This window comes from Lutjanus erythropterus, chromosome 7 (assembly GCF_056507025.1).
Source record: "Lutjanus erythropterus isolate fLutEry1 chromosome 7, fLutEry1.hap2, whole genome shotgun sequence".
Lineage (NCBI taxonomy): Eukaryota > Metazoa > Chordata > Actinopteri > Lutjaniformes > Lutjanidae > Lutjanus > Lutjanus erythropterus.
Genome location: NC_139323.1, coordinates 27,624,079 through 27,651,319, shown reverse-complemented (window position 1 = coordinate 27,651,319; position 27,241 = coordinate 27,624,079). Strand labels below are relative to the sequence as shown.

The window sequence follows — 27,241 nt, the reverse complement described above, 5'->3', positions numbered from 1 at the left end:
CCCACCCAACGCCCAGTCTGGACTGCACCACGTTTTCTCACGTACACCTCACACGCCGCAGAATGAGAGGTATGGAGGAGCATCACCTGATTCACACGGAGCCGCATTAGCACATTCTTCCAGGTTTGAGAGCTTATAATGTGTGTGTGGACATATTACACGAGAGTGGCAGAGCAGCAGATGCTTGCACTTCGCATACCACATAATCAGAATGTGTGATATCGCTGGAAGAGAGACAGAGGATGGACTGTTCATCTCGCAGACAGGAGGAAGGAGACGGGTGTTCCTGGTAAATACCAAAACCGCTCCTAACCTGCGTTTGGAAACTATTCCAGGCACGTTAAAGGAGTACCTGTGTGATTATACAGCTGCCCACGCTGTTTTAATGACACAGCTGCCGAATTCCAGTCATTCCCTGGAAGACAGAGGACAAGCAACGGAAAATATGTTTTCCACAAGATATTTATTGACGAGTTATGAGCTGTAGAACATGACCTAACAGATGGTTTGTCAGTAATAGCTTCATATATCAGTATATCTGACGTATACTTTGATATATTGGGGAAACTGCAGACTTGTACACAGAGCAAATGAAGAGAAACGACTCAATAATTTGCTACAAAAAGGCTTTGATTATTCACACTACCCGAGCTGGGTTAAGACAAAGATACAAAATTAAGACATAGAGAGATTTCTTTGTACAAATTGTGCAAATCAAAGGCTTCTACATATTAATTACAAAGCAAATATACAAACTATACACACTAAAGACTTCCATTAAAGATCCTGAAATATGAAATGAAAAAATAATATTCTAGCTACAAAGTATTTTTAACTACTTTGGAGACATTTAGCTTTTGTTACTTAAACTGAGAACGACACTAAGGTTAGTTGTTCATGTTTTGGCAATATTTATGTTCTAAATATGACCACTGACATTAAAGAAATAGTTCAAATGTTTTGAAGTGGGATTGTGTGAGGTATTTATCAATAGTCAGTGCGTGACTGCCAGTAGATGGTGATCGACAAACCTCAAGTCGGGAGAAGCAGCAAGTACTGGTGCAAAATATAGTTTAGCCAAAATTGCTGATTTCAGCAACGTTGAGAGGTATTTTACTTATGTAAAGGCATGTTCCCAATAGAAAATGCTTTGTGATATAGTGTACACTTCTTCTGTTTCATCAAACTGGGGGCGTGTTGACCGCCATCTACTGTAGGTAACACATTGACTACAGATAAATACCTCATACAACCCCACTTCAAAAAATCCGAACTCTCCCTTTAAATGCAATCATACATTTTCACTTGGCAAAACAATGTAATGGTGTATTCTAAAATAAGAGTTCCAAAAAATAATACATTCACAAGAAAAAAAAATGTTTTCAGAACAAAGACGACAAAACAAACATGTTACCCTTCCTTGAACAAGTACAGGCAAAACTATACACAACCCTGAGACACAAAACATAGAAAAAATATGACCAAAAATCATAGTTTTGAATGAAATACCATCTTGAAACAGAAAAGTATCTTCTTCAGCCATCGTGGGCCACATTCTCTCTTGTGAGCATGTATTTTAAGTCGAGGAGGAGGACGATACAAATTTAGCTCGCCAAAATTGAGGGAAGCCCAAGTCCAAAAAAAATCTAAAAATACAGACAGGAAGATTGTTTCTGTGCACAAAATCATACACTTCCCCAAATGTCTTTTCTCCTTCCCCATGCGCCTGGCACAGCAAAGGTCTAATTCAGTCTATCAGCAGTCCAAATAAATTACACCTGAGTAAACGCCCAGTGTCAGGATCGGGGAGAGGAGAAAACCACAACAGAGGGACAGCCGACTTTCTTTTCTCGGTTCAGTCAGTAAGAGAGACACTAATGCGTCCTTATAGAGTGTTAAACTGGTAACCTACTGGTGAGATGATGTTTGATGATGGAGTGAGTCAGTAAAGCAGTGCAGGGCCGATACAGTCACAGTAGCAGATTCACTCCAGGAGGTGACGGAGTTTGAAGAAAGCCCACACATGTAGCCACATCTATGCCATCAGTCCGTTTCCTCGCTGGGTAGCACTTCATGATGCAGTACGCTAATAAGACCTAACGAGCGGTTCTTTTTTATCAAATTGAACAAAATATAGAAATAATAGGTCCTTTATTTGACAGTATTAGACCCTTACTAGACTTTATTAGGGGGTCATTTGTGACACAGCAGAACTATTCTGTAAACTAAAGTTTCCTACTGTTCACTGTTCACTCTCACAGAGGGCAGTTTGGCAGTCCATCCAGGAAGCTGCGATCACAACACCTCACGCAAATTCAACCAATCCCTAAAAAAGTCTGCATGTCCTTGCAGTTTTGTCCAATCGCAGCAAATTTTCTGCAAAAATTTCACAGGTACTAAAAAGAGAACAAAGAGGAGGAGGAGATCCTGGGGGGATTGATTTGGGACACTTTCCAACAGAACTGGACTGTAAACTAAAGTGAGATTGCATATCGGCTGCATATCCATTTAAAAAAAACATAGCAACAAACAACAAACAGGAGCGACTCCACAGTGTAATAAGGGTCTAACAGTGTGAAATAAAGCACTTTAGTTTACAGTGCAGTTCTGTTGTAATGTGTCCCTTATCACCCCTTAATAAAATCTATTAATGGTCTAATACTGTCTATTAAAGGACATAATATTTCTTATTTTTTTGTCTAATTTGATTTATTATGTCTTATTAGTGTACTGTAGAATAAAAGGTGACCCTTGGCTGTACTTTACATGTTATATAGAGACAGTCATGAAGTCCGTGCAGTTTACATGGCAACGAGTCCAGCTCAGGCTAGCGGCGACATGGGAAAGTCACACAAGAAGTATGAGTAAACAGATCAGGTGGAAAGAGGCCGCAGACTTCTAGTCTCTGGGCTGTTTCCAGGAATCAGGCTGTCGCTCCTCTGCAGCTGAAGATAATGTGGATGGAGCCACAGCAGGAACACACAAACTCTTCCTCCTCCTCCTCCTCCTCCTCCTCCTCCTCCTCTTCTGTGCAGCCAGTGAAGGGGGACACATGCCTGCATACCAGACACCACGGCGGATCTGGGGGAAAGAGACAGACAGAGGGAGATTAATGTTTAGGTCCTGAGAACTCCGCTGTACGAGGACCCACCACATGACCAGAGAGGGGCGGCCTGGACAGTCTCAGGGAGCGGGGAGGAATGCGGAGACTTCGCTCCTCCGAGCTACACATCAGCTTATCACCATGCCATTTTATCAGGCTTACCCACATAGCGTTAATAATGCCTCAGGACGGAGCATTATTTAACCAAAGTCCTCCTGGCATGTGTGGGATTAAGCTGCTCAAGCCATTTATGTCGCTGCTAGGTAATAAATATCTGAGGGTGGCAGCACAGAGGACCCCACGCTGTAAAAATAAGCTCCTCTGGACTCAGATAAAACACATATTCCAAAACCATCTGCTCATCTCCTTTATCTGGATATAATTCATACTGTGAGAGGCCTTCGTATGCTTTAAATTCCAGAACGTGTTAAGCAGCATTTTTACTACAAACACTGTAAATCTTGTGATTTCTCTGCAACCTCTAGATACTTCACTATCTAATTATGAAGGAATGTTCCACTGGATATCTGGGGGGTTGGTGAGAAACCCAAACATGATGTTTACCTCTGAATTTGCATATTTTTTAAGATGATAACTTGGGTGTGTCAGAGCAGATGAAGGGGTGTGTGTGTGTGTGTGTGTGTGCTCTCTATTCTAGGAGGAAAGCAGTTGACAGTTACAGGCTGGCTCTGCTGGGGGCTTGTTTGGATAACCTAATGAGTTCTCATTTCAATGGCTCACAAAGCCGGCTGATACTACAGAAGCCTCCACTGATCCATACACATCTGTTACTATTGTGAGTGTATCGCCTGAAGCATAACAGTAGGATGCTGCCAGAGCCCTGTACTACTGGATCCACAAGAGATAAACAGGTAAAAATAGGTTGCAAACAAGCTTCAGAGATGAAGAAAGAAAGCAGTGGGAAAACTATCTGCCTGTACAGTTTAAACCCTCTGCAAAAATTATTCACTCAGGCTGTTGCTGTGCAAAGTGTAGTATTTTGTAATAAACCTCAATGTTAGAATAGACATGTCAACACAACAAAAGTGCCAAAAATATTTCTGTGTCAGTTGATTGGCTTCATTGCACAAACCAAGTACAGGGCTGGGTTTCATTTAAGTGTTTTGATTCTAGTGTCAGTACCATACCCAAATGTCAGTAGCAATACCACAAATTTAAAAAATTTCCATATAGTTCAACTTTTTTGGGAGCCTTGCTTTCTTGCCGAGTGTTAGATAAGAAGATTGATGCTATTCTCATATTTCTTCGAGGGCGACTCTGAGTTTTTCAGATGGAACCACCCACTCAGCCGTGACTAAGGTTACAGCAGTGATGCCCCCCCCTCCCATCACAACCTAGGGCATTTGTATGGAGCAACATCATCCTGCAGAAACCTGTCGAGTCATGGGGGGAAGAAAAAAATTTTTTTTAGAAGGGTACTAAAACTTTGGATTTGAATACAGTACAGTGAATAAGTGGAAACAACTAGTCTGGCTCTGTTTAAAAGGTCACAAAATCCACCTACCAGCACCTCAAAAGCTCACTTATTAACTTTTTCTATCCTTAGGAAAACTTAGATTTGCAATCTTGCTAAAAATCAAGCATGTTTACATCTGGTAGTTTTATACTCATGTTTATGACCATGCGCTGTGACTGTCCCTATGATGAAGAAAATTTGCCGCGAGACAAACCGAGCTCACCCTTCCTGATCAGAGCCAAAGTAAAGCAGCAGCACTGACTGTCTCACATGTAACTGCAGGCCTGGTGGAAGTTTCCACTGCTGCTCTCTGTCTCTGTGTACATGTGTAAAGGTCACTGCCTGCACATCCTGAGTTCTTCTGTTCCTGCTGCTGGTCTAATCTCTCTCAAGTGCAGATGATGAAAAGCATGCCTCTGAATCTTAAATACTGCGCTGCCGTTCTGCTCCAACTACGACTATATAACTGTTTCGTAAGAGTTGCGGCTTTATATTTGGTCATCTATCGGCTGCAAAGAGAGCGAGCGTCCGCATGCTGCAGTCGTGTTGACACCAGCGTGATCTAAACCCAGCTCAACTATGTCAGGCAGGTGAACGGAGGTTAGATTGTATTGTCAAAATGTATTCCACAGAGATATATCCACAAAGGTTGTGTGTCTGTCATCATCAGCACATCCATCAAGAAACAGCATCCCTGTGTCGCATTATCAAGAGTCCTGCTGTCATCACAAATGAGCTCCAGACCGTCTCACAGTCCTGTCATTATTAGCTGTCATGTCAAGGTCACACTGTTCACTTTTTACCCAAACAGAAATTGTTTATATGGACAAACTCATCCTTAATTAAATTCAAACTTTGTGTGTTTTCACACTTTCACTGCACCAAAATAACTGAAACGACCTTCACACATCTGACTTCCATCTGCCCGCAGGGAGTAAGATGTCTCGAGTGTGGGATGCCAACAGGTGGCGGGGTTAATAACTGTAACCCAGAAAAGTACCCAGATGCCCCGTGTGTCTGCAGTAACCTCAGAGTGCTGCTGTGAGGGATGGAGGGAGCCCCTGTGTCCTTCAGCAGACCAAACAGATGGGCTGGAGCTGTATGAAGTGATTCGATCTGGCACTCTGAGGTTTAACCTGTCTCAGACTGTCTGCTCCCATCACTTTTCTCTCTCTTCCACATAGCAATAACGCCAGACTGAGTTTGACGAAAGACAATAATGTACAGATCTCAAGCTTTTCTATTATTAAAAAAAGACTTCCCTTTTTGCTCTGTGCTCCAAAAACAGTTGAGGGAGCTTGGTACCCTACGAATCCTTACATGTGTTACATGTTAGGCTCGTCTTTGTTGATAAGAAAACCAAATTAAGATGGTTAAATGAAATTTGTAGAAAAGCAACAAAACATCTTCAGTTAGCTAGCTAGGTCATCTATCGTTAGCTAGCTAGATACTGTTTGTGAACACTACTGTTAGGAAACACTACTGTTATAGCTACTGTTGGCGAAGAAGCTTAACAGTTATCCTAATGTTAGTTGACTGTATTTAAGACTTTGGGAAGTTAGGATGCATGTGTAAAACCCATTTCCAACTAAAGTTAAGATAGGAACATTGACTGCGACCGAAAATTCCAGACTAATGTGCTAATTAATATGCTAAAACATATATGAGAGTTTTTAGTGTGTCTGAAACCAAACGTACAGAAGGTGCATATAATTTCTGTGGAGTACAGGATACAGGAAAAGAGAACGTTGAACTTGCTTAAGTTTGCTCCACTGGAGCAAAAACTGGTGAATCTTACAAATTGTCAATTACATGCTGTCTAGCCAAAAGAGCGTAAACACCAGACTAGGTCACATTTATAAAATGAACGACACCTACGTTATGAAATTAATCTTCATCTTTTTTTATTAGCTTTATTGCACCTTGGACTCCATCTGCATCTTCCAAAGGCCCAATTACCCATGATGCACCACACTAAAGCTGAGTCCTCTTTCTTTATCTGTCCCCTGTGTCTAACGAAGCCTGTGCCATGTTTACTAATGACCACCATGAATATCACTGTATTGACCAACGTATGAATCACAGTCACTTCATTTACATGAGTTTGCATTGTTTCCAGGGACGCATAAAGGACTGGCGGGTGAACTCAGAGACACAAGTATCTCAGTACAGCTGCAAAGTAAATTGAGGCACGTCTTGATGAATCCTTCTAGTTTAAGACTAGAACAAAGAGTGACTGGGGCCTCTGCACTCCTCCTCCCTGATCCCACCGTGACCTTTCCATTTTACAGCAGCTGTCTGGGGATGCAGAGAGCGCGTCGAGGACTCCCTCCGTGGCCCCTGACCTCTCCAGGTGTACCCTGTCACACAGAGTTGGGCCCACCTCACAAGGGGTTCATTTGAAGCCGTTAAAAAGAGAGAAAGCTGCTTATGTCTGTGATTTTTTCGAGCATAGAGGGGTGATGAGGAGGGAGGGATGGAGAGGGAAAAGGGTGGAGGGGGGGAGTTGAGAAAACAAGGGCTCAAGCATGCATAACAGTCATCTTCGGGGCCAGTATAGTACAGGGGCTGTATTATAGAAACTTCCTATCATAAGTCTGGGAAAAGGATTTTTCCCAATGTGGCATAACAGAAGCAAATCCTAACTAACTTTTTGGAATTATATCTTCATCGTATCTAATCGCAAGTTAGGAAATCCTCAATATTACCCATTGTAGCAAACACTACCGCTAGCTACCTTAGCAATCACTACCATTGGCTACCTTTAGCTAATTAGTAAGTTAGCTAAATACTACAGGTGGAAAATATTAAGTAAGAACAGCTCAACATTTTTCCTAAAGTTTAGAGTTTAAGATTTTAGAAAGTTAGAATGCTTGTTACACTTTTTCTATCTTCAGTTACAACGGGAACACTGACGATGATAATGGCTTTTAATCAGGTCCTAACCCTAATTATCATACTTACCAAATGGTTGGGGTAGGATCTGCACATTAGGAAGTTTCTGTAATATAGCTCTGGTGGTTTGAAGTTGAGAGACAGCGTCCTGAACTTTGTGCAGGGATCTCCGGTTACATTCTGTCTGCCTGTAGTCTGGCACCAACAACTGACCAGATTACACCATGATGCTATTCTGCTTACTATCTCCAAAACACACACATGGGATATACAATTTAAAGCTTAACTGGCAACTGCAAAGACTGTACAGGCAATTGTCAAAATATTACAATTAAATCTGTATTTAGATCTTTGTGCTTTTAGCCCTAAAAGTTATTTACGTCTCCTGTCTGGACCATAACAAATACGAACCATAATGCTTAAAGCTTTACAAATAGTTTTCCATCAACAGTGGGTTCTGGCTTGGCCCTGGAGTCTGTGGTTAGTCACATCTGGTGGAAAAGCGCATGGCTACAAACTACAGTAAGTGGTGACAAAAAGAGCAGAAAGGCTGGTAAACCCATACAGGCCACGCAAAACTGAAAGGCCTCTAGTACCACAAGGCAACATTAACAAATCTTTACTAATGGGAATGCAGGCCACACCTTCATTCCTCCCAAATTAGAGTAAGGATGGCTGGCTTTTTAAAGGACAGGCAATGCCAGCAATGTGACCGCCTGTGTGTGTGTGAGTGTGTGTGAGACAGAGTAGTAGTACGAGTGGTTTCACGACTGCGTAAAAACTCACAATACTACCAGTGAATACTTGAACAGCTGACTGGTTTTCGGTCCCATCAAGAACATGAAAGAACACACACACACTCTCCTTTGCACACGCACACGCACGCACACAATTATTTTTCTCTCTGACTGACCCCAGCTGTAAGTTGACAACCTCAGGAGCAAAGTATTTTTAGGCAGGCGTTAGTCTCGGCTGCCAAATGGCGCAAAATATAGCTTTGCTTCTCCTGGTCTTACTCGCTCTCCACTTTATCTTCTTCTCTCCATATGTGCGTGTGTGTTTGCGTGTGTGTGTCACTTTGTTGCTCCCTAAAACTTTTACCACTTCGCTTCTCCTCTCAAGCCCCCTTTCTTGTCTCGGGTGAGAGACGTCGACCAGCGTCAGGGTAGGACGCCTGCTTAACAAGATGGAAATCGGAGCTTTTTCCACGTCTGCTGTAATTAAACATAAAGGCAGTCGGAGCAGCAGCGGGATGGTAGCTACCGTAACTGAAAGAGTTCATAAGGATGCGGCGCCTTGATCTTTCATAGCCAGCCTGTCTGTCTCCATCCTGGCCCAGAAAACCTACGCTACCATGGAGACAGCAGTCCATACCAGCAGCCTCGTAACACTAAGCCCCCAGCTCCATTATATCCAGCTGTTTACTGTAGACACAAGTCACACATAAGCTCTCTGCTTCTCACTTGCTTCCGCTCAGCTTTACTTTCAAAGTTCTTGGCAGCATGAAAGGAGCTTGTTTGGGAGTCGCTTTCCCATTTTTTGAGAGAAAAAAAATGAGCTGTTTTGCAGTAGAGAGGAGTATTATTTAACCAAATGTCAGTTACAGAAACTGAACAATCTGCCACACTCAAAATAACTATGGAGAGACAGAAAAAGAGACTATTTACTTCAGCATTCTTATTTACATTAGTAACACTGGTGGAATTTATTTCTTGGTAACAACTAAAAAAGACTTTATTTTTAACTGTTAAAGGTGCACTGAAGGAGCAATAGATGCAAACAACTACCACTACTGCCAGTCTGATATTTCATATTTGTATACACAGTGTGCATATAGTTCACTTTTATCAGTTGTATTCATTTTGATTTCTGGTCAAATTTGTTGAAAACATACTATTCTGTTTTTCCCCAGAAGTTGTAGCGACTAGCTACCAGCAGCTAGCAGGAAATGCACCATTAACTTGAATAAATTACATATTTCTCTGGGAAGTGTTGGACGTGTTCGAAGCATTAATCGGCAATGCTCGGAATTGGGCCGGTTTTCATGTGACTGGCTTTGACCGGTGACTGGCCGGTCAGCGTCACAAATCCGGTTCTGTGCCCGTCATTGTCACACACATGTTCTGCACGATGGTCACGTCATGCGCGCAGCAGACAAACTGACCGTGACGTCAACACAGCGCTGATAACAGCTACACACTCAGACACACGTCTGCTTGAAGCTGGTGTCAGAGACAGATTCCAAGAACAAGACAGAGAGAAGACAGTCTACAACGAGACAGAGCAGCTGACAATTTCGCAAACTCTCTCGCACTTCAGGCTAATGCTAGCAAGCTAGCAGCAGACTGCTGTTCACAGAGGGACAGTTCAAATCTCACCTCCTGTTCTGGCTGAAGAATAAACAACCTGTGTTGATGCGTCTCCTCAAACATTTTCTCATCCAGACTCCTTTAACTTCTGTGTTTGTTTTTCTCACGGCAAAGTTTTACTTCAGACTGTTGCACCGCGTTAGTCTCCGGTTTGTTTACATCCGCTTCCACAAAAGATCACGTGAAATCGCGTCCCACGAAATCCCGCGAGATGATCTCGCGAGATCACGTTCACCCAATTCATAATCTTAATATAAAATTATAATAAGGCCTGGTTGTAGTCTGGATGATTTTGGAGAAAGTATTAAATGAATATTTAATAGTATAAATATTATTATGAAAATATTTACAAGAAAAGTTGCAAAAATGTTTGTGAATGCTGTCAATTACAGTTCTTAGAAAGACTGAAAATCGGAACCGGCCAAAATCGGAATCGGTAGGTCAGACCCCTCAAAAATCGGAAATTGGAATCGGCTAAGAAAGTTGAAATCGGTGCAAGTCTATTAGATATTTTAATGTGGAAATGTCAAGACAACTGTTGCTTTAACTGTAGATAGACAAACTGGAGCTTTATGGCAAACCACTGACCCTATCGCACAAAATAATATATAAGGACAGGCTTGTGCTTTGAGAATGCTCAGTAAATGTCGTCAGCCTAATAAATCCCTGCCTTGTATTTACTTTAAAATTCCAATAAAGACAAAACCACAAAAAACATCAATAAAAAAAGATGCAGCAGAGTCGGGGATTTTTAAAATGCAAATCCAACGACTACTGCGGCAACCAACCATTTCCCATCGATTGCATCAGTGCTGGAATAAGATAACAGGACAGGCCTCAACATCAGGAAACTTCAAACTAGCTCCACCACCACCGGGCACATGTAACAACAACCTGAAAACTTTCAAAATATCTCTATATCTCCTCTTCTTGTTTCAGCTACAGGTCCCTCCATCCCTCCTCCTTCACTCTGTGCCAAAAAAACACCTCAGGAAAACTGTTATCATCTCTTATCTCACAAAAGCTGCGAAAACTGTCACCTGCCGTTCCTTCAGGCAGATTAGGACGAGCAATTCTTCACTGATATGGTAAGTTACATTTCAATCAATCATATTTTCATACCCTTGAGACAGATCCCGCACCAACCTCCACTCCCAAATTCCTGATAAGATTACTCATCTGACTTTTATAGTTGGAGCAGAGCAGCGTGCCAAGGCATCTGTCAGCACATATGGTATTTAAGTATATTTTTTTTTATCTTTTTATCCTTGTAAAGCACCTTGAGAGAGATGCTATCTTTACAAAGCACTTGTACGGCTAAATGAACGGTGAGCTTTTGGTTTTTCAATCATGTAAAATGTTAAATGATGTATCACGTTTATATAAGCTCATAAAAAGGTATGTTTTGGCTCTTATCTAATCTCACTGAAAGTTCCTTGGGTTCCTCTGGCTCCAAGCCTTATGTACGTTTAAGCACCATGTGTCATATCACCTTTTATAACTTACAACTGTTCTGAGGTACTGACTCATAACAGGCAGGTTGTTAGCACCCAGGGCTGTCCTGCAGAGCACCCTGCCCACTTGCCTTCCTGGTGCTACAAGCACAGACCTGATCCCTGCCTCTCCACCTCGCTCCTGTCAGTGACAGAGGTCTTGTGTTGTGTTACTTTCGCTCTGTAATTACCGGCACCGCTGACATTCCTCCTGCGCTCTAAACCAGGACTTCACCATGTTTATCCAACACCCAGCCGTCACAGCAGCTAGATAATGTGTAACTGTAACCACTAGCAACCATGACAACAGTGAGGGGGTTTTAAAACTGGCCTCGTCCGGTTCAATCTGACATTCACCTGTTAGGTAACAGTGTTTGAATTATCCCAAGATATTTTTTGCTTCCATAAAGTAAGTTCCCACTTATTATCTGACAAAACAAGAGACTCTATGAATAGCACATACTGTATAATTGTCATCCTGTTTGTTTGTGTCAGTTAAAGGAAACTACAATTACTCACCGTAGAAACCTCAAAGAGTCAGTGCGTCTCTATGCTGAGAGGTACTTCCATGTGCTGACGAAGGCAGTGGGAATGAGTGAGTAGGGCACACTGGTCACACTGTCCCAAGAGTCCGACGATGGATCGTAACAGTCTAGCGTTTTACACCTCTGTGCTCCAAAGTAACCTCCAACCACGTATAGTCTGTTTCCTGAGGCCACTGCATGGCAGCTGATCCGTTTGGCCGTCACGTCGCCAAACTTTGACCACTGGTACGTCTCGCTGTTGAACCGGTAAGCAGAGCTTGCTGAGAATTCAGTGTCGCCTCCGATCACCACAACATGGTTGCCAACCACAGCTGCTGCAGTGTAGCGCCACAGCTGCGGACAGGCGGCCGGCACGGACCAGCGGTTCTGGCAGGGATCGAAGCACTGCACCTTGGGGTATTTGTCTCTGTTTACGCTGGTGCCCCCGAAGGCAAAGAGTTTGTTTTTAGCACCGACAACAGCGGCGTTGCTCACACCTTCTCTGAGCGGAGCCACCAGGGTCCATTTGTTGGTCTGAGGGTCGTACTGCTCCACCTGTTTGAGGGACACAGATGGAGAAGCGGGGAAGGATCCTGCGAGTGATGTGTGTCCTCCCACGACATACAGCATGTGGTCGAGCTCCGCAGACCCGTGACCGAATCTGGCAACCAACATGGGTGCAGCCTTGGACCACTCGTCGTGTAACGTGTCGTAGACCCAGACGTCTTTGGAGGCGCCGTTTTCAGAGCCACGCCCTCCAGTAACATAAACCTGAAACACAACACGTGAAGAGAAATCACATCTTGAACACATCTACATAACATTACATAAAAATACACATATTCATCGGATGTTCAGATACCATTTTTTCCTTTGCAAACTGAACTTTCCATGATACTGAGTACTGAACCGATAACAGTGTGAAAACCATAACTGCTCACATTCTTCCATGCATCATCTATACTGGTATGAATGTTCAGCAAAACATCCATAAGAGGGTGCTGCTCAGGGTCACAAATTACCCTGAAGAAGAAGAGTCAAAAGTTTCTGACAGAGGCAAAAGCGGAGGCAGACTTGCATACTCGCCAATGCCCTATCATGTATAGATCAAATACGTACCTTACAACCGATGGCACAGGCGCTGCATTCTTTCCTGGGGCTGGGGATGTCTGTTTTGGGGGTGATCTCCTTGGTCTTGTTGTCGATCATGTAGACTTTGTCACACATGAAAGTCTGTCCTCCCAGCAGGAGCAGGGCTTGGCTGACCTTCCTCGGCCGGGCACAGAACCCCGTTACGATACCGTCATTCTGGAGGATCCTCATTTTGCACCGGACAGCGTCTTCAACAATCTCCCGACCCACCTTGTGGCACATGACCAGCTCCTCTGAAGCAACGTTCTTCAGCAGGTACGTTTCGGGGAGCAGCGCCAGACGGACACAGCGCAACAGCTCAGGCAGCTCGCTGTGCCTGCGCTCCATGTCGGCCTTGACCCAGTCAATGACAGCCTCATACACCAGGCTCTCATCCTCAACCTCCAGCTCCTCGCTGAGGATCAGTTCCTGGACTTTGTCTCTAGGCAGGCTGAGGAAGTCCTCTGTCTTAAAGAGTGTGGCAAAGTTTGCGAGGCACATCCTCCACGAAAGCTCGTACAGTCTCTGGCACTGGTGGGCGTCTGACAACAGCATCATCCCCAAACAGTTCGACTGATGGAGGTTCTTTTCTAGGAACTCCGCTGCTGCATCTCTGATGTCATGAAACTGAAGCATGTCGCCGGCTTCCAGAAGCGACTCTGCATTTTCCTCGTTGATGATGACCCGGGCCGAGTAGGCGTAGTCGAGCAAGAGCTCCAGCACCTCAGGGTGGAGGGAGTCATGGAAGTTGACGTCAGCGTCCCGACTCTCCCTGAGCCCGCCACTGAACATGGCCTCAAAGTATCGACTGCAGGAGGCCAGGACAGCCCGGTGGCAGGGGAAGGATCGGTTTCCAGCCTTCAGGACGACATCTGTGAAGACTTTTCGTTTGCGTAACAGGTTGAGCTGAGTCAACAAGCTGTCGGCGTGGGATGTCTTGTGGAAGAGTTGGATATTCATGGAGCCGGAACTGGAGCGAGATTTTCTGTTCTCGTGGTTGCTGACAGACATCTTGACTTTTACCTGGAGAAGGAAACAGAGGACAGAAAACATAAGTGGGATGAGCCAATCCTTTTCTTTTCTTTAATTAGACCATTTATGGCAGCTGGACAGGAGGAAGCGATTTTAAGGTCATGCAGTCTCCTTCTGATGTGAGCGCTACCATAAACACTCCTCCCATTGTATAATTCTATAACTCACTGTGCCAACAGCTGATGAATGGGCTGTTCACATATAAAATACTCTTATCACTGTGCTGAGTTACGACGGAAATGAACTTCAGACTTTAGAGATGAAAGGAAATCAGATAAGGACAGAGCACTCCCACTGAAAACCAGTGTGTGTACACTGTGTGACACAAGATTTACACTTGAAAACATACATCAGTGTGAAGAAACAGTCCTCAAAACTAGGGGTGGTGAATCAATCCCCAGCATATCGATACCACATATAAAAAGCATTGATTTGAGTGTCGATACTGGTATCAGAAGGATCAATACCAAAGAAGTGGATCCAGCACATTAGATGACATCCTGGGCACAGGAACATTTTTCTGGTGCTACAATTTTTTGCATATCTGCTGCTGCTGTGTGCATGCATACAGAGACCAGTCATATAATAAATGTTTTTTTCTTTTTTAACATTTTTTTTATTCAAAACTGAGTGTCTTTAAATGTGTATGTAATTTTCCATCGTCACATTTAGACTATTTTCCTTTTTCAAGCTTTTCCAGCACCTTACAGCTGTGGTAAATAACATATTTGAGATTTTTTGACTGCATCACAATGAATCAGATGTTACTGTGCTATAAACAACCAAAGTTATGTTTTGTGATATCATTCTATGGTAGGGTGACAAATTACAGAAAACAACAAAGTTTCATGTTTCAAAATGTGTCAGCTGTCTGTGAGTAGATTTGAGCCAATATCTGACATATTTTGTTTCTTTATCCTGGCTGTGGTATTACTTGATATCAAACTGAAACCAAATTTTGTGGTATTGCTCACCCCTACTCTAAACCTGTGACAACAAATGAGCTACATAAACCAACCTTCACGGCAAAGTAACAACACCTGGGTGTGTTGTCCTATATCACATCTTTCCACCCCTATAAACACTTCAGAGTCAGGGCTGTGAGTCACCTCTGAGCACAGCCAGAGCCAAGAAACTTCCTGGCAGCTTGTTCTGCTCCTCTGTAGGCAGGCTCACATACATACAAGATGGTGCCAAAGGCAAAGCTTTCAAGCCCACATAAGATGTGACACCCCAGACCAGCTCCTTGAGGAAAACATTATGTAACCACTGTGCAACAGATGCAAACCCAATCCTTCTTTTTGATCATCTGTAGTGGAGTCAGACAGCTCTGCAGCCACTGCATTCAGGGGTGGAAATGTTTGTGATTAATTTCAAAAATATGACCAACTATATTGAATGTCTAATAGGCTAGATATTATATAAATCTAATATAATATATAAAAAATAAAGGTTACAACTGAACTTAACAGCAAAATAAATAATTAAGGTCAAGTCCTACCCCCTTTTTTTATATTTTTTGTCAATTCACTTTGTGAAATGCTTGAATATTCCAGTGTTTTGCCCCCATTTTCACCATGCATACATCAATCAAAACAGCAAAGGTAAACATTCATTATACAGCAAGAGCAAATAAGCAGAATAAAGCAAACAGAACAAATCAGAATCAACCTGTATTCTGTTCCCCGTCTCACTGTGCTAGTTCCCCTTCTCTGATACACGCATTAGAGCTGCAAATTTTGTGCATTTTCTTTAATAGTTAACGGTGAATCAATAGATTAATCATTAATAACTGAGAAGAAACAATCCTATTTTTTCTTATTTTAATTTCTTTCTCATTTTCTTGTCATTTTAAGTTTAATTCTAAGTTTCCTCAGTCAGCAAATGGTTCTGCCAGATAAAATCATGTCAGATGAGGTGCAATTACAGCCATGTCTGGACTATTTATTATCGATCAATGCATTTAATCATTAAATACTTACTGGCAATGAAGTGATTCATGTTTAATCATTAATATCCCTTACATGTTTCTGTTAAAGATTATTATTGTTATTGTTCATTTTATCATTATCATCGATTGTAAAACAATCACTTCAGTCCTCACTGACAGCTTCCTGAATGTACAAATCCCTTTCAAATTCTCCCTTTGAACATCCTCTGAATATTGCAGTGTAATAAATGTTTTTATTGTGCTTTAACACGATCTGAGTCGTTTACAAGTGGACCAAATTTGAATTTAAGAGCTTTTTATTTGATAAAGAAAAGTTTGGCTGGTTGTGTGTTTTGATTACAATTCTATATTTAAAGATTTAAAGATGAATAGTGGGTCAGTGTTTGTTTTGTACGTATCACTCTGCATTTCCACCTTATCGTGAATATTATAATCATATCACGGCACTGTGCGTCAATAACAAAAGACTGTCCACAACTTGAAAACGACCAAATAAATATCTTCCGCTTAAAAGCCTCCATTGTTTCAAAGCAGATAAATTTAAGTCGGCTATTGAATCCCCTGTGAAAGGGGGTCGGTGGACTTCCGTGGAGGGACTCAGCGTGAAATCCAATTCGTTTTGTGCCGTAAATGTGAAACTACGGTCAGCACTTCAGCATGCGCTCTCAACTTTCCTCCCAAGTTAGCAGCCTGCAAACATCCAGCAGGCTGCAGCTACAACCAAACACACAACATCAAAGGATCCGCTGTTACAGCCTGGAAATAAACCGCTCACATTTCGGAAGCTGCAGAGAAACGTGAAACAGGCATCTCAGTGATCGATACTTTTAAAAGGAAGGATTAGAAATCTAATGCTTACCTTGATCCGGATTCCTTTATCTCGGCTACAACTTGTTCCGTCGCTGATTCTTTGAAGTTGCGGCACAATTTACACAAATCCGCTTTCGGGGAATAAAACTATATCGTGTCCTAAACTGTTTGGAAACGGTTGAGCCATTTGTCCGCGTCCCGAGCTTTGAGTTTTAACGCGTTGAAAACAGTGTAGTAAAGTTGATCGGGAGCTCCGTTTTGTTCTCGGGAAGCCACGCAGCCTGCAGGAGAGAGACGAGAGGAGAAAGAGCAGAGGCAGCCCAAGTGTTCACGCTGGCTCCTCCCACTCCTCCTGCTGCTGTCCAATGGGTTCAAACAGCGCAGCGCAGGATTTTCTTTATTCTGCATCCAACTGCACAGTCGATGTGTATCATTATTGTGAGATATCAGTGCCACGAAAAGCACAAAAACACCTGCCTCGGTGTGTTTCACCTGCCTGCTCACAGAACAGCCACTAATATCAGAGGCAAAGCAGGTTTATTTGCATCTTTGAACAACAATTCAAACTGAATTTGCATTAGACATGAAAGAAATGCAAGGTAATGTTTAAAGGCACATAAATAGGATTGATTTTTTTTTAATACTGCACCAGGTGAAAATAAAATAAAACAGAATAAAGAATAATACAGAACACTGTAGTGAGAAATATGAACGAACAGCCCCAAATCTGAAGCGAAAGAAGCCTGGGTTTAAAGGAAAAATTCTGCACTTTCCATGTGAATGTCCAGTCAGCGTTGATGGTAAATGTAGTCAGTTGAAGCACTAAATTCCTCACCGTGTGTTATATTGACAAAGAAAGCTCAGCAGTGCCTACATGTACCATGATGCATTGCAGGCAAGTGTCTCCTTACAGTAGACAAAAAGCAAAAAAGTGCCCTTCACCGTGGATAAAATGCGATGCAGTGCCATACACTAGTGCCATTAGTTGACCTCTACATGTCTCTGAATGGTTAAAGACTTAAGACTTCCCTATGTGTGTTATTACTGATGTGTTGTTGTACTTTAAGTCACATATTAAAAAAGGGTTTGGAATTGTTTCACTATGAATGTATTATGACCATCTGTGTGCCGGTGCTCCACCACATACAGCTGGTGCCCTTCTTATTTTCTTCGCCCTTCAGACAGCCTGAGTCCGCCACTGTCCACCACAACCTCCGGCTACCCAGAAATGAAAAACAGAAATCCGAGCTGAAGTAGCCTGTAGGTCCTCCTCAACGACATCAACATCACTGTGACATCACTGGATGCAAGAACAGACTTTACAGCAGAAGAACTCAGTCAATATAACACTCACTGTGGAATTTATTGCTTTAATTGACCACATTTACCATCAACGCTGACTGGACATCCATATGAAAAGTGTTGAATTTTCCCTTTAAAAGAAATGAGAGTTGGAACAGACTTTGTTCCAAGAATTATCTTTGCATGATTTGATTTGATTTGATTGTCTAATGCTTTCTGTAGAGTGCCATCTCCACACTGAAAATGATATGGGAGAATTACTGAAGCCTTAATTTATTTAGCATTTTGTTGGCCTTTAAGTAGTCAAATCTAAACATGCTGAGTCTGAAATTTCTTTCAAAATACCAACACTAAATATACATCACTTTTCATAAACAAATACACATGTTAAAGACAAAGTATCAAGTAAGGCATGAGGTCCTCACATTTTGTAGACAATGGAAGTCAGATGGAATATCAGTTTTTTAATATCTGAAGTTATACTGATATATTTCCAAAATTCTTCCAGATCAGAACAATTGCAAAGCATATGAAGTGAGTCTCCATCACAGGTTTTGCATCTCTATAATAAGTTTTAAAATACCCACAGTTCTATAAGTGTTTGATTAAATAAAACTGCTCAGGTTGCAGACAGCAAAGAAATTAAAACAACCCTCTGATGCATGATCTCAGTGTCCTCGGTGGTATGGCACAGCCCTGGATATGTACCTCTGAAACTGAACAGGCACAACGAGAGGCTACTCCTATAGGACTGTCACACAAGTGTAGCCATCAGAAGTATTGATCAGTACCAGGCACGGCACAGTCTTTGCTCTGCTGCCAGCTCCACATAACCAACAGTCTTAATGATCATATGATGGCAGGTTAAAGTCCCTCTGAGGACCATGAGATCTTTTCTCCAGCTGAATTCCTGGCATTTTCTGAAGGATTTAAGTACTCGTGAGCTATCAGGGCAAGAATGAGGTCAGTTATGAACCAGCAAAGTCAGCCTGCACATACAAGGAATTTTTCATGGTCTGCTTAAAACATGATATAACACAGAAGCTATGAACTATGGTATACATTTGTTTTTGAAGAAGTCAGGCAGGTGAGAACAGGTGTGTGTTTGAATTTTCTGTGTATTTGTGAGTACAGAATTGACAAAAGTGAGTATCTTGTTAATTATTAAGTATCCAAGAACTTAAAAAAAAAAAAAAAAGATAGTTGTAAAGCTGAAACAGAGTACAATTTCATGAAATACAGAGCAGATTCAAAAATGAAGTCCCTTCTCTGTGCAAGACTCATTGTTGGAACATGTCCCAATGTGTCTGCAGGTGCAACCAGTGACATTAATAATGGCCTGATTTCAATTAGGTGTGCCCTGCTATTGTGCATGCTGGGACATTTTAATGAATCATAGACATTGTCAGTGTCATTAGTTGCACCTGTGCTTTGACAGGTCAGAATGTCTGCTGTGAAAAAGGCAGTGGCGTATGTACTGTACTTAAAGGTAGAGTTAGCGGGATTTGTCTGAGCTGTTCATAAACGCATCGAGATGTCAAATGGGCAGGCTGTCTGCAGATACAGCCACCACCTTATGACGCCTAGTGGGTCATAAGTTATGACTGAAAGAGTCTTTTTCAGTCCTGGAATGTGTATAAATATTTTGATTTGGAGTTTACTATCTGCTTTGTAATGGTTTTAATGGTATCAGAGTGGAACACACTCAATTTACTAACCCATACTTTCTGTGCTTTTGTTACCATACTTTTAAACTTTTGGGCACATACATTTTTAAATATGTGATTTTACAGTGTCATATTCTGACTTTTCATGCTAAATTCTTTGTCCATCACTGGAAAAAGGCCCCATGGAAGTCAGCACAGAGGAAAGAATGACAGTCAGAAGTGAAAAATTGAATTCTGCAGATTTTGATCAGTGATGGTTTGAATACTTGAGGTCTCATTTTTATTCAAACACGGGTTTCTTCCTCTCAAAGCTGCCTGACTGGTGTAGACTGTCCGAGCATGGAGCTGACTGATCTCCAACACCACTAACAGAGCTGATGCCACACACTGCTCAGGTTTCCCCTCCACCCACTCTCTGTCTCTTACACCCTCTTACTGTCACTCAACAGCTGCTTTTGAAGATTAAAAGCTGCAGTTTGAGTGTGTGTACGTGAGCATGTGTGTGTCTTTCAGTCAGCTTTCTTTTTATCCACTATTCCGTATTGTTTCCCACAATACTTTAACGCACCAACATCTTTTTGTAAACACTTGAAAGCCCTGAAGTAACCACTCAGAACGCTTGAGAAACCTCAAAGTTCTATACATTCATTGGTAACACATATTTTCATAATAACCATTGTTGCTGGTGCTGATTGAAACTTCCCTTGTAGCTGACTGGGCCAAATGCTTTCATACACACAAGTGTGCCTAAAGGAGATTACAAATTTAAGCAGATTAGATTAATGAACTCATGATTGTAATCTAGGGTTAATTCATTTTGCTGCACTTTAACCCAACCCTCCCTTTCCCCCTTTCAGCCCAGTGGCTTTGAGCCAAACTGGTCGGCGGATTTATGCCTGTGTGTGTGTGTTTGCTTGTGCATTGTGTAACTGGTCATTAATTACTCTTAGGCAGGCACGCCACTAATCAGACCCCCCGCAATTATTCCTCAATGCCCCCAGCATCGCAGCAAGCCCCTCAGACAGTGTCTGTTTAGATGACAGTAACCGTCACTCCATTGTTGGCTGCAGACTCACTGTACCACATATTTGTTCACTCAAGGCAGGTGGTCTCCTCATGAGGTCATCCTGTCTGAAACATAAGGAGAGGGGTCCTCAGAGGGGGTCATCCTCTTGCCCCGGCCTCAACACCAAACAATGCAGGGCTTCTTATGACTTTCTATTTATGTCCTTGGCTCCTGCTTTGCACATAGTTAGTTATCCAGGCATGTTGACAAGTTTAGTTTTAACTGAAATTTTAACTATTTTTTTGCACTTACGCAGCAAGTTGGCAGAGCGATCTCACAAAAACTATCTTGGCATAACAGACTGAACATGAATGCAATGTAATTTTGTAATGGATAAAGGAAATAGGAAATCAAATTATCAAAATCACACTCTGTGGATGCACATGTTCACTTTTTATTGAATTTCCTGATTAATACAGCAAACTGTGGAAGATCAGGATGAGATAAATTCTTTTTCGGATGTTTTGCAAATAAATCTAATTTCACCCACAGAATTTATATCTGAATTCTACCACTATCACTAACTATCAGCCAAGACAAACAAGATACACCAAGATATGACAAATACAAACTATCAGTAAAGACATATAAGATACAGCAAGATATGACAAATGAGGTAAAAGAGATGAGGTAAAATGCTAATAGATAAATAAATAAATAATACATAAAAATAAAATAATATAAAAAAAATAATAAACTAACAAAGGGCTGATAGTGTATTAAATGTAAAAAAAATCCTCTATCTATCTCTGTCTGATTAATGTAGCCTATGTCACATGATGCTAAATAAAATTATTTTAAATGTATTACCTGGTAGCAGACTTGAAAAGTAAAAGTCAAAACTGGAGTCTCATTCACTCCAATAAAGATTTAGATTTGAGTGATGCAGTGGTGTTTATCTCCACCGTGTGGCAAATATGCGTACATGCGGGTACGTGCCATGTTTGAAGGGATGGGGTGTGAAGTGGATGAATGTTTGCTGACAGGTCGTCTGTCACGCAGAAAATGGTTTTGGCAGCGGTGTGTTTATTGCTCTGTATTTCAAAGTTGTCCACCCATCAAAAACTACATTTCCAATTTTTACGTTATTTTCTCTCTTTCTCTCTCGAACACTGAAGACATTCCCACACAGATTCCAGTGTGTGACGTGTACATCATCACATCAGTCAAATTAAATATTTTAAAAAAGTAAGTAAGGAAGTAAGTTAAAACAGGTATAAAAATGTATTCAATCTAATAAACAATGGGATCATTAAAGCTAATATAACTTAATCAGGGGCTACAGCGCGTTTTTTTTTTTTTTTAATATGACAGTGTGTGTTCACTTTTTGTTTGTCATTAGATGAATGAATTCAGGTTCTGTAAAAATGATATTCATCCCACAAAAAATAAGGCTTGCGAAGGACTTATATAATCTTACCTTATAAATTAAAAGAATTAAAATTAGGTCATAAGATTTGCCATGACGCTCAAAGGGATATTATTACATTCTAATTTAGAATTTTTTTTTTATTTATCAAACTTAATTTTACATCACATCAAAAACAAATGCACATTACATTTGATCATACTTAAAGATGATAATTTAAAAAAATAAATAAATCACGAAACAGTTGTTTACGGAGCCCCTCTGGTGACATTGGATGAAAAAAAAATAATGCGTGGCCACGCATTACTATCTCGTGGCCACGCATTATTATCTCGTGGCCACGAGATAGTAATGCGTGGCCACGCATTATTTTTTTTTTTCATCCAATGTCACCATAGGGGCTCCGAGTCTCTCGCTAAGAATTACTCCATGCCTTGCCACAAGTGACTGAAGTATGTCATTGTAATTCATTCCTATATTAAAATAAAATGAAATTAAATCAAACTTGTCCATGATAAAACCAACAGTCTGCATGGGATGACTACAATAACTATCTCGTGACCACGCATTAACTATCTCGCGACCACGCATTAATTATCTCGTGGCCGCGCATTAACTATCTTGTGGCCACGCGTTATTATCTCGTGGCCACGAGATAGTAATGTGTGGCCACGCATTACTATCTCGTGGCCACGAGATGCTAATACGTGGCCACGCATTATTTTTTTTTTTTCATCCAATGTCACCAGAGGGGCTCCGTAGTTGTTGAACATGATTTAAAAAAAAGAAAATTAAAACAACCACAACCACACAACCAAACTAACAGTACAAGAAACTCAAATTGTGCGAGGTAAATATAAACGTATTTATTTATTTTACACGATATATTTCCAGTTTTTCAAAATCTTATGATGGCATTCTCGTTTGTTGTTATATCTTCAAGCATAATTGTCATAGAATATCACTAAAAAGGGGGAGGACTACATTTCCCATGCCGAAATCTCCGTGCACGGAAATGACGTCTTCGGTCTTCCGCCGCTGTCAAGGGCACTGTGAAAACTTGCGTTAGCCGAGTGTAACGGTAGCTGTGTGCACGTGTATTTAAAGCCGGTCGATATAGCTGCAGCTTTTGGTAACAGCTCCGGTAGAAATGGACGGGTTCGGTTCAGACTTCTCAGCAGGTGGATCCGGCGGTAAAGTGGACACCGGCACCATCATGGAGCAGGTCAAGGTCCAGATCGCTGTGGCTAACGCGCAGGAGCTGCTGCAGGTAAATCAATGGATGCAGCTGCTAAGCTAAGCTAGCAAGACTAATATGAAACTTAGTAGCTATGTGAAATAGTAAGGTTAAATATAGCAAAGTTCATTGGGGATAGTCCGAGCACCTTTATTTATCCTGTCATAATGTTACAGGAAGATTCTGTCATTGATTTGTCGCCATATTGATTAAATACGACTCAGAAACAGCAGCAGTTTTTGAAACGCAGTTGATGTCATGTAACGTCCAAAACCTTGACTCTTGGACCGGATTTGTCTTCTAGGCTAGCCCAGGTTGATTATAGACGTCTTCAAAACGTCAAGTTAAAGAATAATATATATCTTTATTGTCCATCAGAGTGGACATATGTCCTCGGCTCACTGAACACAAGAAACAACAACAGCCACAAGTAAAGCAAACACATGGGGAAGGTCACATTACACTTGAGATACATTGATTAGTCGTTTAATTGATAAGTTGTCAGTTATTATTGGAAACTAGTTTGTCAATTAATCGCTTTTAGTCATTTTCTGTGAAAAAAAATGGCGAAATTCTCTTTATTCCTCTATGTCAGTAAACTAAATATATTTGGATTGTGGATAAAACAAGACTTTTAAGGATGTCACCTTGGGTTTTGGGAATACTGACCAAATCTTTTCACCTTTTCTAACATTTTATGGACCAGAGAACTAATCGATTGATTGAGAAAGTGATAGACAGGTGAATTGATAATGAAAATAATTGTTATTTGCAGCCATTATAAACAGTTGATGTCATGTCTGTGGCTCAAATTTCATCAGTCTCTTTGAGGATAGGGTGATATGGACATCGAAATTGATATTTATTGATAGACAGCTAGGACAGTCTAGTTTAAAAACATTAAAAAAAAAAACAACACTTAGGTCATATTATCACTTTATAACGAGATCTGAAAGCTAAGATGATATCTAGTGTCATAATAAGATATTGCCCAACCCAAGTCACTTTTAAGAATATTGATGCCACTTGCGACAGAGGACTTCTTGAATACATTTTTGGTTGTAAGAGGGACTCTGTAGCGCCTCTCAGAGCTCAAAGGTTCAAATTACCTGAAGACAGGATGAGAGCTATCTGTCAGGATGCTCCTCACCTTCTTCCTCGTCCCTTTTGTAAAAAGTTGACGGCTTTGGGGGTTTACCAATTGCTTTGCTTGCTGTTGACACAATCTTAAAAAGTTCAATCTAAAACCTACAATATAGATGACCACGCCAGGTAGTTCTAAAATTGTTTAACACAGAGGCCAATGAGTTTACTTACTGGGTGTTGTTGTGAACTTCTGTTCTGTTACAGACTGCAAGTCTGTAAGTATCTAACAAGTTATAATAAGCAAACAATTTCTTTGTGTTTCAGAGAATGACAGACAAATGCTTCAAGAAGTGTATAGGTAAACCTGGAAGCACACTGGACAACTCTGAGCAGGTATGTGTTGGGCCATAATGAACAAGTTTGTTTTCACTTGCAGAAAGGTTAGAGTTGAATCAATCTGACAGAAAAACAAATTATTTTGGTTATTTATTAATTGTATTAGTCTTATTTCAAATTTGAATCCACCGGCTCCAACCTTCCATGTATGATTTTCTGTTTTTCTGTGATTTTTGTTACGATGGTAGCAATGTATTTGGTTTTTAGACTTGGTTTTTAGTTAGACAAAACAAGGAATTCAACTATGTCAACTTAATCCCTGCAAAACTGTAATGAGCAGTTTTCCACCCTTTTTTAATACATTCTAGATGATTAGGACAATTTAATAAAAACAATGTAGCAGAGTATTTGCTGGAGTTTGTAATGAAAATAATTATTAGTTGCAGCCTGAAAAAAGGATCCTGATTTAGTCCACAGTTTCAGAATTTTTCTTCATTGTTAATGTTTCTGCTTTGTCCTCACAGAAATGTATTGCCATGTGTATGGACCGGTATATGGACGCCTGGAACACTGTGTCCCGAACATACAACTCCAGACTACAGAGGGAAAGAGCTCGCATGTGAACACCCCTCTCCTCACCCTCCCCTTCCTCAGCTCTGCTGCTTTCAGTGAGGACGAGCACAGTATGTCAGTGGAGGCCAGCAGCTGTGCACAGGTGTGTCGCAGCAGCAGCAGCAGCAGCAGCAGCAGCAGCAGCAGCACACCATCAATTTCTATCATAATACCTCACAGACAGGCAGAGCAGAGCCTGTGGACTCTAGCCATAACAATGTCTCTGTGGACATTTTCATTTTGCTCTGAGGAACAGTTCAGTAACAAGTTTGGTTGTATGTGTTTTTATGTTATAAACAATTAATCTTCTAGGTAATAAGTAAAATGCATTGTATAAAGCTACAGTTTGGACCTGTGTGTCCAAAGACATGGCAGTCAGGAGAATTGGAAACTCTAAATTGCCTGTTGGAGTGAAGATAAAAGTGCAAATGTGTTTGTTTGGATGTGCTTGCCCCGATGATATCTCCAGGGATTGTGTCTTGACGGGAACCATTGATTTGCCAAACTTTGTTGAGATTTGTGCGCATTATTTCTTCATTGTGCACGTTGTACAAACGAATTATGTTTTATAATGTGACGAGGCTGTGGGGAGAGATCATAGTTTGGGTTAAAATATTCACTCTCTCAAGATCTTTCATGGGTCTGGGGTTCTCATCTAGACAAGACCATCTCCAGGGTGTTCCTAATGTCTTGTGCAGTGCATGATGGGATATGTTTCAGCCCCCTGAATAGGATAAGTGTTTCCCTAATAAATGAACTGACACAGTGTCGCAGTTCATTTATTAGGGACCAGCACCACTATGGCTTTTGGCATAAAGTGTGTGTTTACTACAATAGGACTGCAACTAGTGATTATTTTCATTATTGATTAAGTGTCAGAAAATTGGGGGGAAAATGCTCATCATAATTTCCCAGAGCTCAAAGTGGTTTCTTTGGTTAGAAACCTAAAAACTCTTCATTTACTGTAACAAATGACAAAGTAATGCCATAATTTCTTACATTTAAGAAGCTGGACCCAGTAAATGTATGACATTTTTGCTAGAAAAATGACTGAAACAAATAATTACTTATCAAAATACTTGGCAACTTATTTTCTTTTGATCAATTAATTGCTTAATCGTTGCAGCCCTTTACCACAGTGCGTCTTCAGCAGAAATACCCACACCTTTCTGCCATCAAACTAAGGTTGAATGTTTCTTGTGAGCCTCGGTAAACAGTCTCAGTCACTATAGCGTCTCCCTAAAACACAGTCAGCAGTGTACTCGTGCTTGTTACCCATTCTTTTCATTGTGTTTAAATATCTGTGCTTAGAAAATAAGCAGCACAACAGGAGCCCTTAAGGGACAACCCAGGCTTTCCTTAACATGCTTTTACTCTAAAAGACCTTCTTAAAAATCACCTTGAGGACCAACTTGGTGTTTTCACAACCGTGAACCTGACATTCACAAGCCTCCAAACAGTCCTATATCAAAGTACGCCTGGAGAACAAAACTGTTTTGTCTGACCTGCTTTCTAGTTGTCACTCTATCTGCCGCCCTCCACAGTAGTGGGCTTGTTTCACAGGGTCTGCCTTGCCGTGCACGGGGTACTGAACCTTTCTCAGCTTTTTGTGCACGGTTTGTCAAATGTCTGGGAACCACAGTCCTTTTTTTTTTCTGTCCTGCTGAGTGTATGAAGGGAAGTAAGAGCCAGAAAAGCATGTGAACATTATTTGCAGTGTGATTGTGAGAAAATTATTTTCACGAAAAAAAAAAATCAATAAATCTTGTCAATCAGACAGG

At 41.2% G+C, this 27,241-nt stretch overlaps 2 protein-coding genes across 2 annotated transcripts; one reads left to right on the top strand and one right to left on the bottom strand.

Moving 5' to 3' along the window:
- Window positions 1-444: 444 nt before the first annotated feature.
- On the bottom strand, window positions 445-17,096 carry enc3 (ectodermal-neural cortex 3). Its single transcript, XM_084723430.1, has 4 exons — window positions 16,835-17,096; window positions 12,981-14,015; window positions 11,857-12,632; window positions 445-3,081 (listed from the first exon to the last, which is right to left on the bottom strand). Exons 2-3 carry the CDS (start codon window positions 14,001-14,003, stop codon window positions 11,886-11,888), a joined length of 1,770 nt encoding a protein of 589 aa, XP_084579556.1. The 5' UTR covers window positions 14,004-14,015; window positions 16,835-17,096; the 3' UTR covers window positions 445-3,081; window positions 11,857-11,885.
- Window positions 17,097-23,134: 6,038 nt separating this feature from the next.
- Window positions 23,135-27,237, top strand: timm13 (translocase of inner mitochondrial membrane 13 homolog (yeast)). Its single transcript, XM_084723426.1, has 3 exons — window positions 23,135-23,459; window positions 24,837-24,905; window positions 25,373-27,237. The coding sequence occupies exons 1-3, from the start codon at window positions 23,340-23,342 to the stop codon at window positions 25,469-25,471; spliced, it is 288 nt and encodes a 95-aa protein (XP_084579552.1). The 5' UTR covers window positions 23,135-23,339; the 3' UTR covers window positions 25,472-27,237.
- Window positions 27,238-27,241: the final 4 nt, after the last annotated feature.

Excerpts from the sequence above, each read along its gene's own strand:
- enc3 (XM_084723430.1), bottom strand. The coding sequence starts at position 14,003 with ATGTCTGTCAGCAACCACGAGAACAGAAAATCTCGCTCCAGTTCCGGC. Across the intron at positions 12,633-12,980 it reads CCTGTGCCATCGGTTGTAAG|GTTTATGTTACTGGAGGGCG; the intron begins GTACGTATTTGA and ends GTTGTGTTTCAG.
- timm13 (XM_084723426.1), top strand. The coding sequence starts at position 23,340 with ATGGACGGGTTCGGTTCAGACTTCTCAGCAGGTGGATCCGGCGGTAAA. Across the intron at positions 23,460-24,836 it reads ACGCGCAGGAGCTGCTGCAG|AGAATGACAGACAAATGCTT; the intron begins GTAAATCAATGG and ends TTTGTGTTTCAG. Across the intron at positions 24,906-25,372 it reads CACTGGACAACTCTGAGCAG|AAATGTATTGCCATGTGTAT; the intron begins GTATGTGTTGGG and ends TTGTCCTCACAG.